Here is a 12,816-nt window from a genome sequence, read left to right as displayed (position 1 = left end):
TCTGAACTCTTCTGACATGCTCTGCTGTCTGCTTCAGAGTTTCCCTCCCAGAACATTAATGAGAATGACCTGGAGGTCAGGAAGAGCCGTGCTGCTGTCATTGCTCCTGAACCGATCCCAGAGAACCTGGAGATCTTACGCACCAGGGTCAAGAAAACTGTTAGGTTGGTCAACTGTGTTGTTGAAGGGCTTTCACTGTCATTGAGGCTAATCTGAGCTACGTGCCTCCACTGTACTGCCATTAATTCAGTCATTTATCTTCTAGATGAACAAATGGTGGTAACTGTCTAGTCTTGAACTGCTAATCTGAAATGCAGGTCACGGGTCATGCGTGAGCCTATCCCAGATGGTTACATGAGAAGAGGGGTGCACACTACACGGGTCGCCAGGGCTACATAGACAGAAACCATTCACTCTTAAAGTCACACCTGCCGACAATTTATCTGGTCCAATTCACCCGAACTGCATGTTTTTGGAGGTGGGAGGAGGAACACAGAGAACCTGGAGAGAATCCACACAGACACATGGAGAATAGAGATGCCCCAGATGGAATCAAACCCAGAACCTTCTTGCTGTGAGGCAAGGGGCTTCCCACTGTGCCACCATGCCACCCCCAGTATACCATAATAGTGTGAAATTATTTTGAAAGCTATCTTTGGAGCTGCCTAAGATCTTAATGACGTTTGATCGAGGTAACTTATTCTCTTTCCCCTTCCACCATCAGTGAGACAAATCTGATCGTCAAAGCTATCCAGAAGAACGACTTCCTGAGTCGCCTCGATGATGAGCAAACCGCCATGATGGTGGATCTTTTGGTGACGTCGAGCTTCAAACCAGGGAATGACGTCATTAAAGAGGGCTCTGAAGGAAATAGCATGTACATAGTGGCAGGTAGGAGCTCAGCTGCAGACTACAGAGATTTTATTAAAATGCATGTTTTATATGTTTAAACAACTTTCTGTTCCTTCCATCCTTTAGCTGGTGAGCTCCAGGTCACCCAGGCAGGCAGGAAACTCCGTACCCTCACCACTGGTGACATTTTTGGAGAGCTGGCCATTCTGTATAACTGCAAACGGACAGCGACTGTTAAAGGTCAGCCATACTGGTGATGACTCCTGGAAGCATACTCTGTGAGATTATCATTTAAATCTGCACTGCAGGTATTAACCATAGTCTCTTGTGCTGAAGGCATAGATGCACCAAATAAAGATTTTATTCAGCCCCATTTCCATGTTTTTTGGGTTTAATTTCCCCCCCCAGTTTTAGTCGCTAACAATATCTGTATTCTTTCTAAAATCTTTCATCTGTTTTACATGTGCGGCAGCATCGACAGCGGTACGGTTGTGGTGCATGGAGCGACAAACCTACAGGACGATCATAGCCAACAAGTCCAAGAAGAAACGAGAGCAGCTCATGGGCTTCCTGAAGACGTGGGTTTCGAGACTTTGTATTGAGATTTTGCAATTTCTTCTCATGCCATATTTCTATAAAATAGTAGATATTCTTTATCAATCCGAACTCTCTATGTTGCTTTGTTTTATTTCTTTTTTAAATATGTTTTAGGTCTCGCACTCTGAAGGACCTGAATGATGTGCAGTTGTCCAAAATCATTGACTCAATGGAGGAGGTGTGTACCTACAGTTCCAACGTGACCTTCACATGTTAGCTGTGAATACTGTAATTTGCAAACATGACAGGCACACATTGGTGGCTATTTTTTCATTCATTGTAGGACGAATAAAGGATCATCTCATCTCCTCTCCTCTCCTCTCATCTGTATACTTAAAAAAAATAATTTTTCAACATGTTCTGAGGATAAAATTTCCAATCTGAGGAGTCTGTGGAAAAGCCCCTTATTGAAGGCCCTTTCAGGCATCATACTTGTAGCCTGGTTTTCCTTGTCATACCTTAACTTATTGAGACAAGTACACCTGATACATTTGTTGCAGAATTAGATTTTGATATGGTCTTTATTGTATCGGTCATTTTGCTTTTGTCCTCAGGTGAAGTACCAGGACAAGGATGTTATAGTTCGAGAAGGAGCAGAAGCAGACACATTCTACATCATCCTCAAAGGAGAGGTAATATGGTACACTGATTAAACGTGCGTTTAGGGTGTTAATGTAATGTGTTCTACTGTATTCTAATGGACAAAGCATTGTAAACACTCTTTCCTCCGCGTGTGTTTCTCCCTCAGGTCCTGGTAACTAAGAATGTGAATGGCCATCAAAAGCAAATTCGAAGGATGGGAAAAGGGGAGCATTTTGGGGAACAGGCCCTTATACGGTAACCATGGCAACACAACACATGCCCAAGGACATTTGTAATCCTGAGCACAACATCCAACCCTGTGCACATTCCTTTGGCAGCTGACATCAGTCATCATGGAGATGGAAATTCAAAACATTGCACTAGTCTTTAATTGTTAAAGGTGTTGATGGCATAAAAGGAACCAAAATCCCAGCATATAACATATGAAAGAACCACAATATTTTTTACTACAGCATGTAAGGGTGATATTATAAAAAATGCAATCACCCAGGAAATGCCTATCAATGTTAATTTTAATACAGGAGCTTTGCTGTTGTGTTTGTTTTTCAGATGCAGGTTTGTGTTCTATGAAGATTAACGCAATAAGTCAATACATGCAATTCCTCATCGTGTCTTAGCAAAATCCACTGTTTCACTGTTGTGGTGGTGTGTTGCAGGGAAGTCCTGAGGACAGCCACCTGCACCGCTGATGGTCCTGTTACCTGCTTCTCCATTGACAAGGAGTGAGTCTGATGCAACGTGAGATGCTGACTGAAAACTGAAGCAATACTGCTTTCAGCATCTGAGACTCCTATAGATAAAAGTCATGAAGAAATGTTCTCTGTCATTGTCACCAAGGTAGTTTGCTCACCCAACCCTTCCCTTTTTCCAGGGTATTTGAAGAAACCATTCCCATAGAGCACCTGGAGCTGTTTGATGAGTATGTATTGTAGAACGCTCTTCAATTCACCATAAATCTCTTCCTCCTTGGTGAGAATAGTTTGGAAATCAGCCTGTCCTGAGTTGTTTCTTTACTCTTATTTGTTCTTAATGCTCAGCTCCAAAGTGCTGCAGGAGGTTCAAGCTCCAGTGAAATTGAGGTGCGTGGATGTGTGAGAAGACAAAACTTGAATCCAGCCATTAATGGCATTGGTTAAACATATTCCGTTTGTCTCTATCAGTTCCAGTTCAGCCCTGAGGTTTAAGGATCTCATTCCTGTGTGGTATCAGGAGGGTCGCTATCAGGGGGATCCTGTCACACTTGGAGTCGGTGGATTTGGCCGTGTTGAACTGGTGAATATATTTCCTGTGTTGCACAATTTAGATTTTTGCTGGAATGTGTAATGCACTGGCTTATTGTCCAAAATCATACTGATAAAATTTTTTAGAACAGTTTGATGCTCATTTATTTCTGTTTGAAGGACATGACACACAAGCAGTCAATTATTAAAATTTTATTTGTATTGCCTAAATTCACAGTTACAATTGCCTTTGAAAGAACTCCATTAAAACCCTAACGGTAAATAAAAAGAGGACAATTATGACATCACAAAAACCAAAGTCCACTGTGATTGAACTGAGTCCAGAAGCACGTTATTGAAGAGGTCTACAGGGGTGCAGCCAAGAAAGCAAATACTACTGTGATCCAGGTCAGGATTTATGGCCACTTGTTTCTCTAGCAGGTCGCTAATGTAACCGTCATGGCCACAAAACCAATAATTTGGGAAACAAACAGGAACTCTGGGGGGAATTCTCCCTGGAGTGAGGTTATTGACAAGGGAACTGAGTCATGGTAAAGTAAAAGAGTGGAAGTGGAGGGGCTCAGCATGTCATGAGAAGTCCCCCCAGGAGTCCAGTCTATAACAGCGTTAGCAATAGGCTCCAGGCTTAACTGTGGACTTGAGCTGAAAGGTTTTAAGTCTCCTCTTGAACACTGAGAGAGTCTCTTTCTGATAGCAGAACGCTCTACCTCCCAAGTTGCTTTTTGAAATCTTAGGAACTATCAGTTAGCCTGATTTTGGGACAATGTAGAGACAAGTGTATTCACTAATTTTTGTATTTTTACATCTCGCTTCAAAGTGGTGATAATTGTCAGTATTCATGTGTTCGTCCGTTCGTCTCTTAGTCAGTTTGTCGTCCGTCTGTTATTTACTCCATCACGTATCTTCGCAGCTGTTGCTGGTAAAAAGATGACATAAAAAGCACATTACTCAGGTGGCAAAGGGGATGAAAATGAAATGATGACCTTGACCTTGAGAAAACTAGGTCAAGTTCAAATTTCAACTTTGGTACACTCAGGAACTGGATAAGATAGAAAGATGAGGGAGAAGGTCAGTGTGAGTAAGTGAGTAAGAAATCAATTGGGGATTTGGAAAAGTTGCTCAGTCCACTAGGTTTTGGCTTGGGGACTGGAGGGCTGCCGGTTCAAGGCCAGAGTGGACCAAAAGTATGGAGTGTTAACCGGTATTTGGAGTGGCGCCAGTTCACTTCCTGAGTACTGCTGAGCTACACTTGAGCAAGGCACCAACAACAAGTTGCTGGTTGGGAACTATGTGGCTACCTGCCGCTCTACCATCTTTCTCTCCTGATTTGCAATCCTTACATGTCCTTTGTGTGTGAGCGTGTGATATGGCCTGTAGATGTGTGTGTGGAGTGTAAAAATAATTTCCCGATGGGGATTATTACAGTATAATTAAAAAAATAGGATTGCCTTCCTGTCTAAAATTCAAAAATAATCACTAGCTTTGACCCCCTAATGATAATAATCCAACATCATTGCATAAAATTAAAGTATGTAGTCACTAAATTAAGGAAGTTCAAACTACAAATGAATGACCTACAATATGTGCCGCTTGGGAATCTAGCAGGAAATCTGAACACTTCTCTGTTAGATTTAAATTATATTATGTTTACATTTAATTTGTAAAAAAAAAGACCCATTTACGATTCAAGACTTAGCAATCTTTTTTTCTTTTGATCACGTAAAGATGACTACAGTGAACCACGGGACGTATTATGCCATGAAGAAAGTTAGCAAGAAGCACATTGTTGACAAGCGGCAAGAGGAGCACATGCTGTTTGAGAAGAAGATCCTGAAAGCCATCCAGTGTGACTTCATCGTCAGGTGTCACGTCACAGTGACTGCATCATTTAGTCACAACACATGCATGCAGGTTTATGTATACAGGTTCATATGTTAGTGTTTAATTCTGCTTTTTTTCTCCGTCCTTGCAGACTTCACGGTGCGTTCAAAGACACGCGGTACATCTACATGGTGATGGAGTTCTGTGGTGGAGGAGAGATATGGACCAAACTCAAAGAAGTGTGAGAAAACACACACACACACACACACACACACACACACACAGACACACACACATACAGACACACACACACACACACACACACACACACACACACACACACACACACACACACACACACACACACACACACACACACACACACACATTTCTTCTGTTTACGTAGTTTGTCCACAATAGAGACTTGTAGAATATTTTGAAGTAAAGGATTGATTTGATGTGTGTGAGATAATCATATAAAATACATTTGAAACTACAGCAGCGTCCAGTACAGTTAATGGTGTTACACACAGTTTTCTATCATGACAATAAAATAAAGGTGATCATCGTAGGAACATTCTAGCTTCTTATGTCTCCATTCAGAGGTCGCTTTGATGAACCTATCGCTGTTTTCTGCACTGCCTGTGTGGTGGAGGCCTACGCCTACCTCCATAAGAAGAATATCATGTACAGAGACCTGAAGCCTGAAAACCTGATGCTTGACATGAAGGGTTACGTCAAACTGGTGAGTTCTGGCAGGACAAGTGTAGTGATCAAGTAGTGGTTGTGTCAGAGGTTTGTTAGGATGTTTTGTCACGAATAACCAGTAAGGGGCACTGGGCTGTCATTGGCAGCCTGTAAGAAATCCATTTTATATATACATTTACATGTATTTGTTACATCCTGCGACAAAGCGGTGATGTATTGCAATTGTCAGTGATCGTGTGTTCGTCAGTTTGTTCGTCTGTTAGTCCACCAAATATCTTTGCAACCATTGCAGACAGAAAGATAAAACAAAAAGCACATTACTCGGGTGCAAAGGGGATGAAAATGAGATAATGACCTTGAGAAAACTAGGTCATGGTCAAATTTTAAGTTTGGTACACAAGAAACTGGGTAAAATAGAAAGATGAGGGAGAAAGGCCTGTGTGAGTAACACCATAGATCAAAGCTAGTGCTTTGATCTATGAAAGTAGGTCAGGGTACAATTTTGAATTCAGGGGTGTCGTGGAATGTTGCAGTCTCTGACTGCCTTGGTTCTAGCTTAGTTTCTTTTTTCAACAAGGTCACATGATCAAACATTTGTTTGGCAGAAGTGGAGGGTCCAGGAACAGGCAGAGTCAATCACATAAACTATAACAACAGGTAAGATTCGAAGGCTGGAAGGTCAGGGCGCACACTAAACAATCTGGCAGTGAGCAGAGTGCTGAGCAGGCAAATGAAGAGTGGAGGCTGATTGGGGAGTGGCTGCAGGTCTGTGGAGGGAAGGCAGGTGAAGGGAATGAGTTGATTGCTGATGAGACATGATCTGGAATGACACGAAAGTTAGTGATACAAAAACAAAACAAACGATCAGACAAGAGGTGTGACAAGCTAACCTCTTTCTCTGTATACACTCCTGTACCTCCTCATTCCACTACCAAGTCTCCTTATCTACTTTCCTTCCAGATGACACACCAAGTACTCTCCTACCTGTCTCCCTGCTCACATTAGCTGTAGTTGTCCAGTCATCTGGAAGCACCAGAACCCGTCTTAACTCCTTCCTAAAAGTCATGCAACACTCTTCCTTTTTCAGCTTCAACCATTTTGTCCTTTGCTCTGCCTTTGCCCTATTCATCTTCCTCACCACCAGAGTCATCCTACACACTACCATCCCATGCTGTTTAGCTACACGCTTGCCTACCACTACTTAGCAGTCACTGATGTCCTTCAGATTACACCGTCTACACAAGATGTAGTCTACCTGTGTGCTCCTACCTCCACTTTTCAGAAAGTATTCACTATAGCCATTTCCATCCTTTTTGCAAAGTCAACCATCATCTGTCCTTCTCTATTCCTCTCCCCGATACCAAACCTGCCTATCACCTCATCATCATGTATGTTTTCTGCACCAACATGTCCATTGAAGCCTACACCAATGACAACTCTCTCACTTCTAGGTATGCTCTGCATCAATCAATCAATCAATCAATCAATTACCCACTAACAACATTGAACATCACACCTTCGATTTCTAGCTTCAGACTCATCACTCTATCCGACACTCTTTTTACCTTCAGGACATTCCTAACAAACTCCTCCTTCAAGATAACTCATTTCTCTTCCCATCTATACCATGATAGAACAACTTGAACTCTGCTCCTAAACTTCTAGCCTTGCTACCTTTCCACCTGGTCTCCTGGATACACAGTTTGTCTACCTTCCTCCTCCTCAACTCCCTACCTTTTCCTGTCATAGTTCCAACATTCAACGTCCCTACTCTCAGTCCTATACTCTTGGGGTTCCTCTTCTCTCTCTTCCTTCCCGGACCTCGACTGATCCGGTATGGAATTCATAGATTTGATTCGCATGTTTGATCTGGCAAAAGTTTTACGTCGCATGCCCTTCCTGACACAACCCTCTGTATTTATCCTGGCTTGGCACAGGCACAATAAGACACTGGTTGGTGCCCTCTTGCGGCTACACTGGAGCGAGTACTGAGAGTAAGTTCATTAATACTAGCATGTACTAGTATTAGTCATCCACTGATTCAATTAAAACTTGAACCAATGCAGTCACAGACTGCAACATCCCACGACACCCCTGAATTCAAAATTTTACCTACTTGCGTAGGTCAAAGATCAAAGCTACTGCTCTGACCTACTGTCACTGATCAAACTACTAGCTTTGATCTATGGTCTTACTTACACTGGCCTTCTCCCTCGTCTTTCTATCTTATCAGGTTCATGAATGTACAAAAGTTGAAATATGACCTTGACCTAGTTTTCTCAAGGTCAAAGTCAGCATCTCATTTTCATCCCCTTTGCGACCCGAGTAATGTGTGTTTTGTATCATCTTTCTATCTGCAACGGTTGTGAAGATATTTGATGGATGGACAGACAGACAAACAAACAAATGAACGAACAAACACAAACACTGACAATTAAAATACATCATGTAATGAAAATGGAACCAAACAAGAAACAATGCAGTCAGACTGCATCCACTGAATTCACCCATGAATTAAAAATTTTACTCTCACCCACTTGCATAAGTCACAGATTGAAGCTAGTGCTCTGACCTTCTTTAATAGATCAAAGCAGTAGCTTTAGACAAAAGAATCAATCAATCAATCAAGTTTTATTTATATAGCGCTTAATCATGGCAGCAGACACTTCAAAGTGCTTTAACAGACAGAAAAACCCAACTGAACCCTCCAGAGCAAGCATAAGTGACAATGGCTGGGAAAAACTCCCTCGATGAGGAAGAAACTCCGGGCAGGACCCAGACTCTTTTGGGCGGCCATCCGCCTCGACTGGTTGGGTGGAAAAGAAATCAAAGGAAGATAAGAACAGCATCAAGAGAGAGAGAGAGACAGAGAGAGAGTGACAGATAGGCCAGATAGAGACAGTGTCAATGTGGTTAAGGTTTCTAAAGTCAAGGCACAATTACAGCTGCGTGGATGACTGTATGACAGCACGGAGGAAGAAAGGAAGCAGGACCCCAGCCGATGGATAGTTGAGGGGTGATACTGGTGGGCTTGGAGGATAAGGTGCACAGCACATGGAGAGATGGGGGTGATACTGGTGGGCTCGGAGGTGCAGGTTCACAGAGGAAGGTCCACGGCAGCTGGGCGGATGAGGGGTGGAACAGTAAGATGACGCCAAGGAAGAGAGGCAGCAGGACCCCAGTCGATGGTTAGGTGAGGGGTGATACTGGTGGATGGGAGGTGCAGGTCCACAGCAGATGGTCCACAGCGGATGGGTGGATGAGGGGTGGAACAGTATGGTGGCGCGGAGGAAAAAGGAAGCCGGACCCCAGCCGATAATTAGGTTAGGGGTGGTACTGGTGGGATGGGAAGAGCAGGTCCATAGCAGATGGGTGGATGAGGGGTGAACCTTCGAAAAACCTGTAAGGACATAGAGCACAGAGACTCCAGGGAAGAAGTTTAGTTAGTAGGGTGTGATTGGAGACTTGGAGAGTGAGATTGGAGAAGAGGAGGAGTAACAGAGATAGTTGGAGAGAAGGGGGAGGAGAGAGGAACTCAATGAGTGTGGATGTTGTGTCTCCAGCAGTGTAGGTCTATATGAAAATAAACGTAGTAACCTAAGTTGCCATTAATTGTAAAATGTATGAAAAAGAAAAGTTTTAAGTCTAGTCTTAAATAGTGAGAGGGTGTCTGCCCCCCGAACTGAGGTAGGGAGGTGGTTCCACAATAGAGGGGCTTGATAGCAAAAGGCTCTAGCCCCCGTCCTACTTTTATAAATTCTAGGAACCACCAGTAGGCCAGTATGCTGAGAGCATAATGCTCTAGATGGATTATAAGGAACTAAAAGTTCCTTCAGATAGGTCGGTGCCTGGCCACGAAGGGCTTTGTAAGTGAGGAGGAGTATTTTAAAATCTATCCTAGCTTTCACAGGAAGCCAGTGCAGAGAAGCCAGCACAGGAGAAATATGGTCTCTGATACTGGTCCTAAAACAATATATCACACACACTCGACAGAGATGGAAAACAGAGAAACACAAAACACAGAGACCAAAACTTACCCTTCAGAGACAGACAACTTCAACTGAACTGAGAAGCATCACCTTCCCGATAAAGTCACTCAATGGTCACCATCAGCTGAGGAACAGTTTCACAGGTGAACCTGAAACCTCCAAACCAAGAAAACAGTGATCAAACAAGTGAACAAGCAAACAAACAAACAGCAAAGAAAATACATAGGGATGGCATTAAAAACATTGTACAAAATGCATCTTTAAACCTAACTGTGTACTGCTAGTCCAGAATGGGTCTAAAGTGATGTGAATAATGAACTACCCCAGAGAATAAGGTCATATTAAAACCCATACATGAGTTCTTGAGCTTCTGTTTTTCCTTCATGGTAGTACCTCTGTATTTTTGTAAATGATGTATACTGCATATGGTGTACAACCAACTGGTATAAGTAAAAATATCATTCCCATAATTCGAGATTATATGCTTGTCCAATTTCACCTGGTTAACTTTTATAGCACACAGAGGAGGAATAGTTTGAAGATGAAGACGTTTTGCAGTACAGAATTTGTGTGGAATTTATAAACTAATATTGCAGTTGGCGTAGATTCTGATTTAAATTCTGAAGGAGTTTTGAGTAATTTCTTTACGTCCAATTGATTAGAATTAACAAGCAAGCTGCATGGTCATCCTTTTCAATCTTCTGAACTAATCGGATTATTGCCCTTAATGTATCTTCATGTGCAGTTCAGGTATGTCAAGGTTAATGAGCATCCCTCCCACTCTGTGTGAATCTCTGTGCAGGTGGACTTTGGTTTTGCCAAGGAGATGGTGCGCGGTGAGAAAACCTATTCATTTGTCGGCACTCCTGAGTACATGGCGCCAGAGATCATCAAGAACCAAGGACATGACTTTGCCGTTGACTTTTGGTCCCTTGGCATCCTGATCTATGAACTACTAGTTGGAAGGTAATACTGACATGAATACAGGCTTATATTCTTAGTCTTTGTGGCTCATGAGCTTGCGTGAATACACATAATATTTTTTGTCAATAGAATCGCACAATTATTATGAAACAAGAACGTCAATGACGAATGAGTCAGTGTTATCCAGCAGATGGCAGCAGGGAAGTGTGACTGATAGCTATTCAGTGTCTGCAGTCACAGGCTCTGAATTCCCAGCATCAGATGATTAATTGCTTGTTATCAGAGAAATGATACATCAAACAGCCCAAAGATTAAACGCTGTCTCTCTTTTCTGTTCTGTGATCAGCCCTCCCTTTTCAAGCTCAGAGCCTCAGAAGATTTACGCTAAGATTTTGGATGGAGTACTCAAGTATCCACCCTACTTGAGTGAAGCAGCCAAATCCATCATCAGCAAACTGTGCAGGTGAACCAGTCATAACCATGGCTAAAATGTCAGTATGCTGAAATGGTATGAATTCAGAATCGAGACAGGAGACTGCCTCAGTAGCTTCCTCATTAAACACAGAAGTGGGTCATATATAATTCATTTTTACATGCCATAGAGGAAATCCCAGGGTATAATATACATTATGTAAGCCATATTATTTTTGTCTATCTTAACATGTAATGTGGCTTTTGAATGTAGGTATTTTTAAAAAATAAATTAAATGGAAAAGTTGTAAATTTAAATATATGTTCTTGTTTGTAGACCTCGACCTGGTCAGAGGTTGGGAAACACTAAGAATGGGATCAAAGACGTCCGGCATCACAGGTAATGGTAGCAACACGTCATACGAGTATTAAATGGTAAAGTATGTGTGATACTCATAACCCTAGGGTACAAGGGCATATTCACCACCTGGCTTACGTCCCTTGACAGTTTAATTTTCTTACTTCTGACTGAGCTTTTGAACTAACTGTAACCAGTAATCTGATTATTTCCCTTCAGGTGGTTCAGCAGTATGAACTGGCACAAGCTACGCGTCAGTCAGCTCGATGCCCCCACGGTCCGCCTCATACGTAAGGTAAGTCAGCAAACACTGAGTGTGTTCACTGTTATGTGGCTTTAGTGCGGTTAACAGATAACAGAACCAAAGAAGATGAGTTCACAACCCAACAGTAGTGGGGTGAATAACTCACTTCAGCAATAATCCTTAATAAATATATATATTTTAGGTATCTACAGGCTACTACAGCACATGAAATGATTATTTAATTGAACTTATAGGATTTGCATACATGAAAACATTTTTTTCATGACAACAATCCTGACTTTCTAAGACAAATTTGAGTCAATGTGCGTCAGTCTTCCATTGATAACATTTTATAATGACTATCTTATCACAGTCCTGAATTTGAACTTCCATGAACCACTGTATGCATAACAGTGTTTAAATGTAGTGTTTCAAAAAGGAAGGAAAAAATTAGGCTTCTTTTTTATGAACTTAAATTCTGGATATTGTATTTTGTGACTATAGGATGCACTACTACAATACTTTGTTGGAATTTAATGCTTCAAGTCTCAGCTAATGGTGCCCAGCGGATATATGCGCGGTTTAATTTATGTGAATATTAAAAGACAAATTCAACACCAAAGTGCTGGGCAATTTTTATCTAGGGCCTCTGAGACTACAAGCACTCTGTTTACATAGAAAAAAATAACTGCTAAATGAGTCCACAGTTTTCAATTAACTATTTTTTCCTCCTCCTCCAGGGTCCCTGCTACATAAACTTTGATCGTTTCCCTCTTGATCACTCTAAAGCGGAGGAGGAGTTCTCTGGTTGGGACTGTGACTTCTGATATTAAAAAATCAAAGACCACATGAGGCATTCACATCCACCCCGTATATGGAACTGAATCAATGCAAACTCATTTTATGCCAAAACTCAGTCATGTCTTCATGGTATAAGAGCTTCATCAGGGAAACAGCAAAAAAAGGATTTCATGCAAATTTGATTATTAAAGTAGAGTTTCCTCCCTAGAATTACTGTTTGCAAAGACATTATTAAATCTTCTCTGCTGCTTAGAGAGGAGACCATCT

At 41.9% G+C, this 12,816-nt stretch overlaps 1 protein-coding gene across 1 annotated transcript in view; it reads left to right on the top strand.

Annotated features, from left to right (window-relative positions):
- Window positions 1–12,575, top strand: part of LOC137613880 (uncharacterized) — a 40,048-nt gene extending 27,473 nt beyond the window's left edge. The window contains 19 exon segments of the mRNA XM_068343335.1: window positions 40–168; window positions 725–891; window positions 979–1,092; window positions 1,325–1,430; window positions 1,564–1,627; window positions 2,004–2,081; window positions 2,198–2,286; window positions 2,709–2,774; window positions 2,924–2,971; window positions 3,090–3,143; window positions 3,219–3,339; window positions 5,019–5,155; window positions 5,266–5,355; window positions 5,718–5,859; window positions 10,614–10,777; window positions 11,082–11,198; window positions 11,484–11,546; window positions 11,724–11,799; window positions 12,489–12,575. Of these exon segments, the coding sequence (XP_068199436.1) occupies window positions 40–168; window positions 725–891; window positions 979–1,092; window positions 1,325–1,430; window positions 1,564–1,627; window positions 2,004–2,081; window positions 2,198–2,286; window positions 2,709–2,774; window positions 2,924–2,971; window positions 3,090–3,143; window positions 3,219–3,339; window positions 5,019–5,155; window positions 5,266–5,355; window positions 5,718–5,859; window positions 10,614–10,777; window positions 11,082–11,198; window positions 11,484–11,546; window positions 11,724–11,799; window positions 12,489–12,575 (1,912 nt within the window).
- The last annotated feature ends 241 nt before the right edge of the window (window positions 12,576–12,816 follow it).

This window comes from Antennarius striatus, chromosome 19 (genome assembly GCF_040054535.1).
Source record: "Antennarius striatus isolate MH-2024 chromosome 19, ASM4005453v1, whole genome shotgun sequence".
In the NCBI taxonomy this organism is placed as follows: domain Eukaryota; kingdom Metazoa; phylum Chordata; class Actinopteri; order Lophiiformes; family Antennariidae; genus Antennarius; species Antennarius striatus.
Note: the sequence above shows the minus strand (reverse complement) of the source record. Positions and strands in the feature narration are given on the sequence as shown.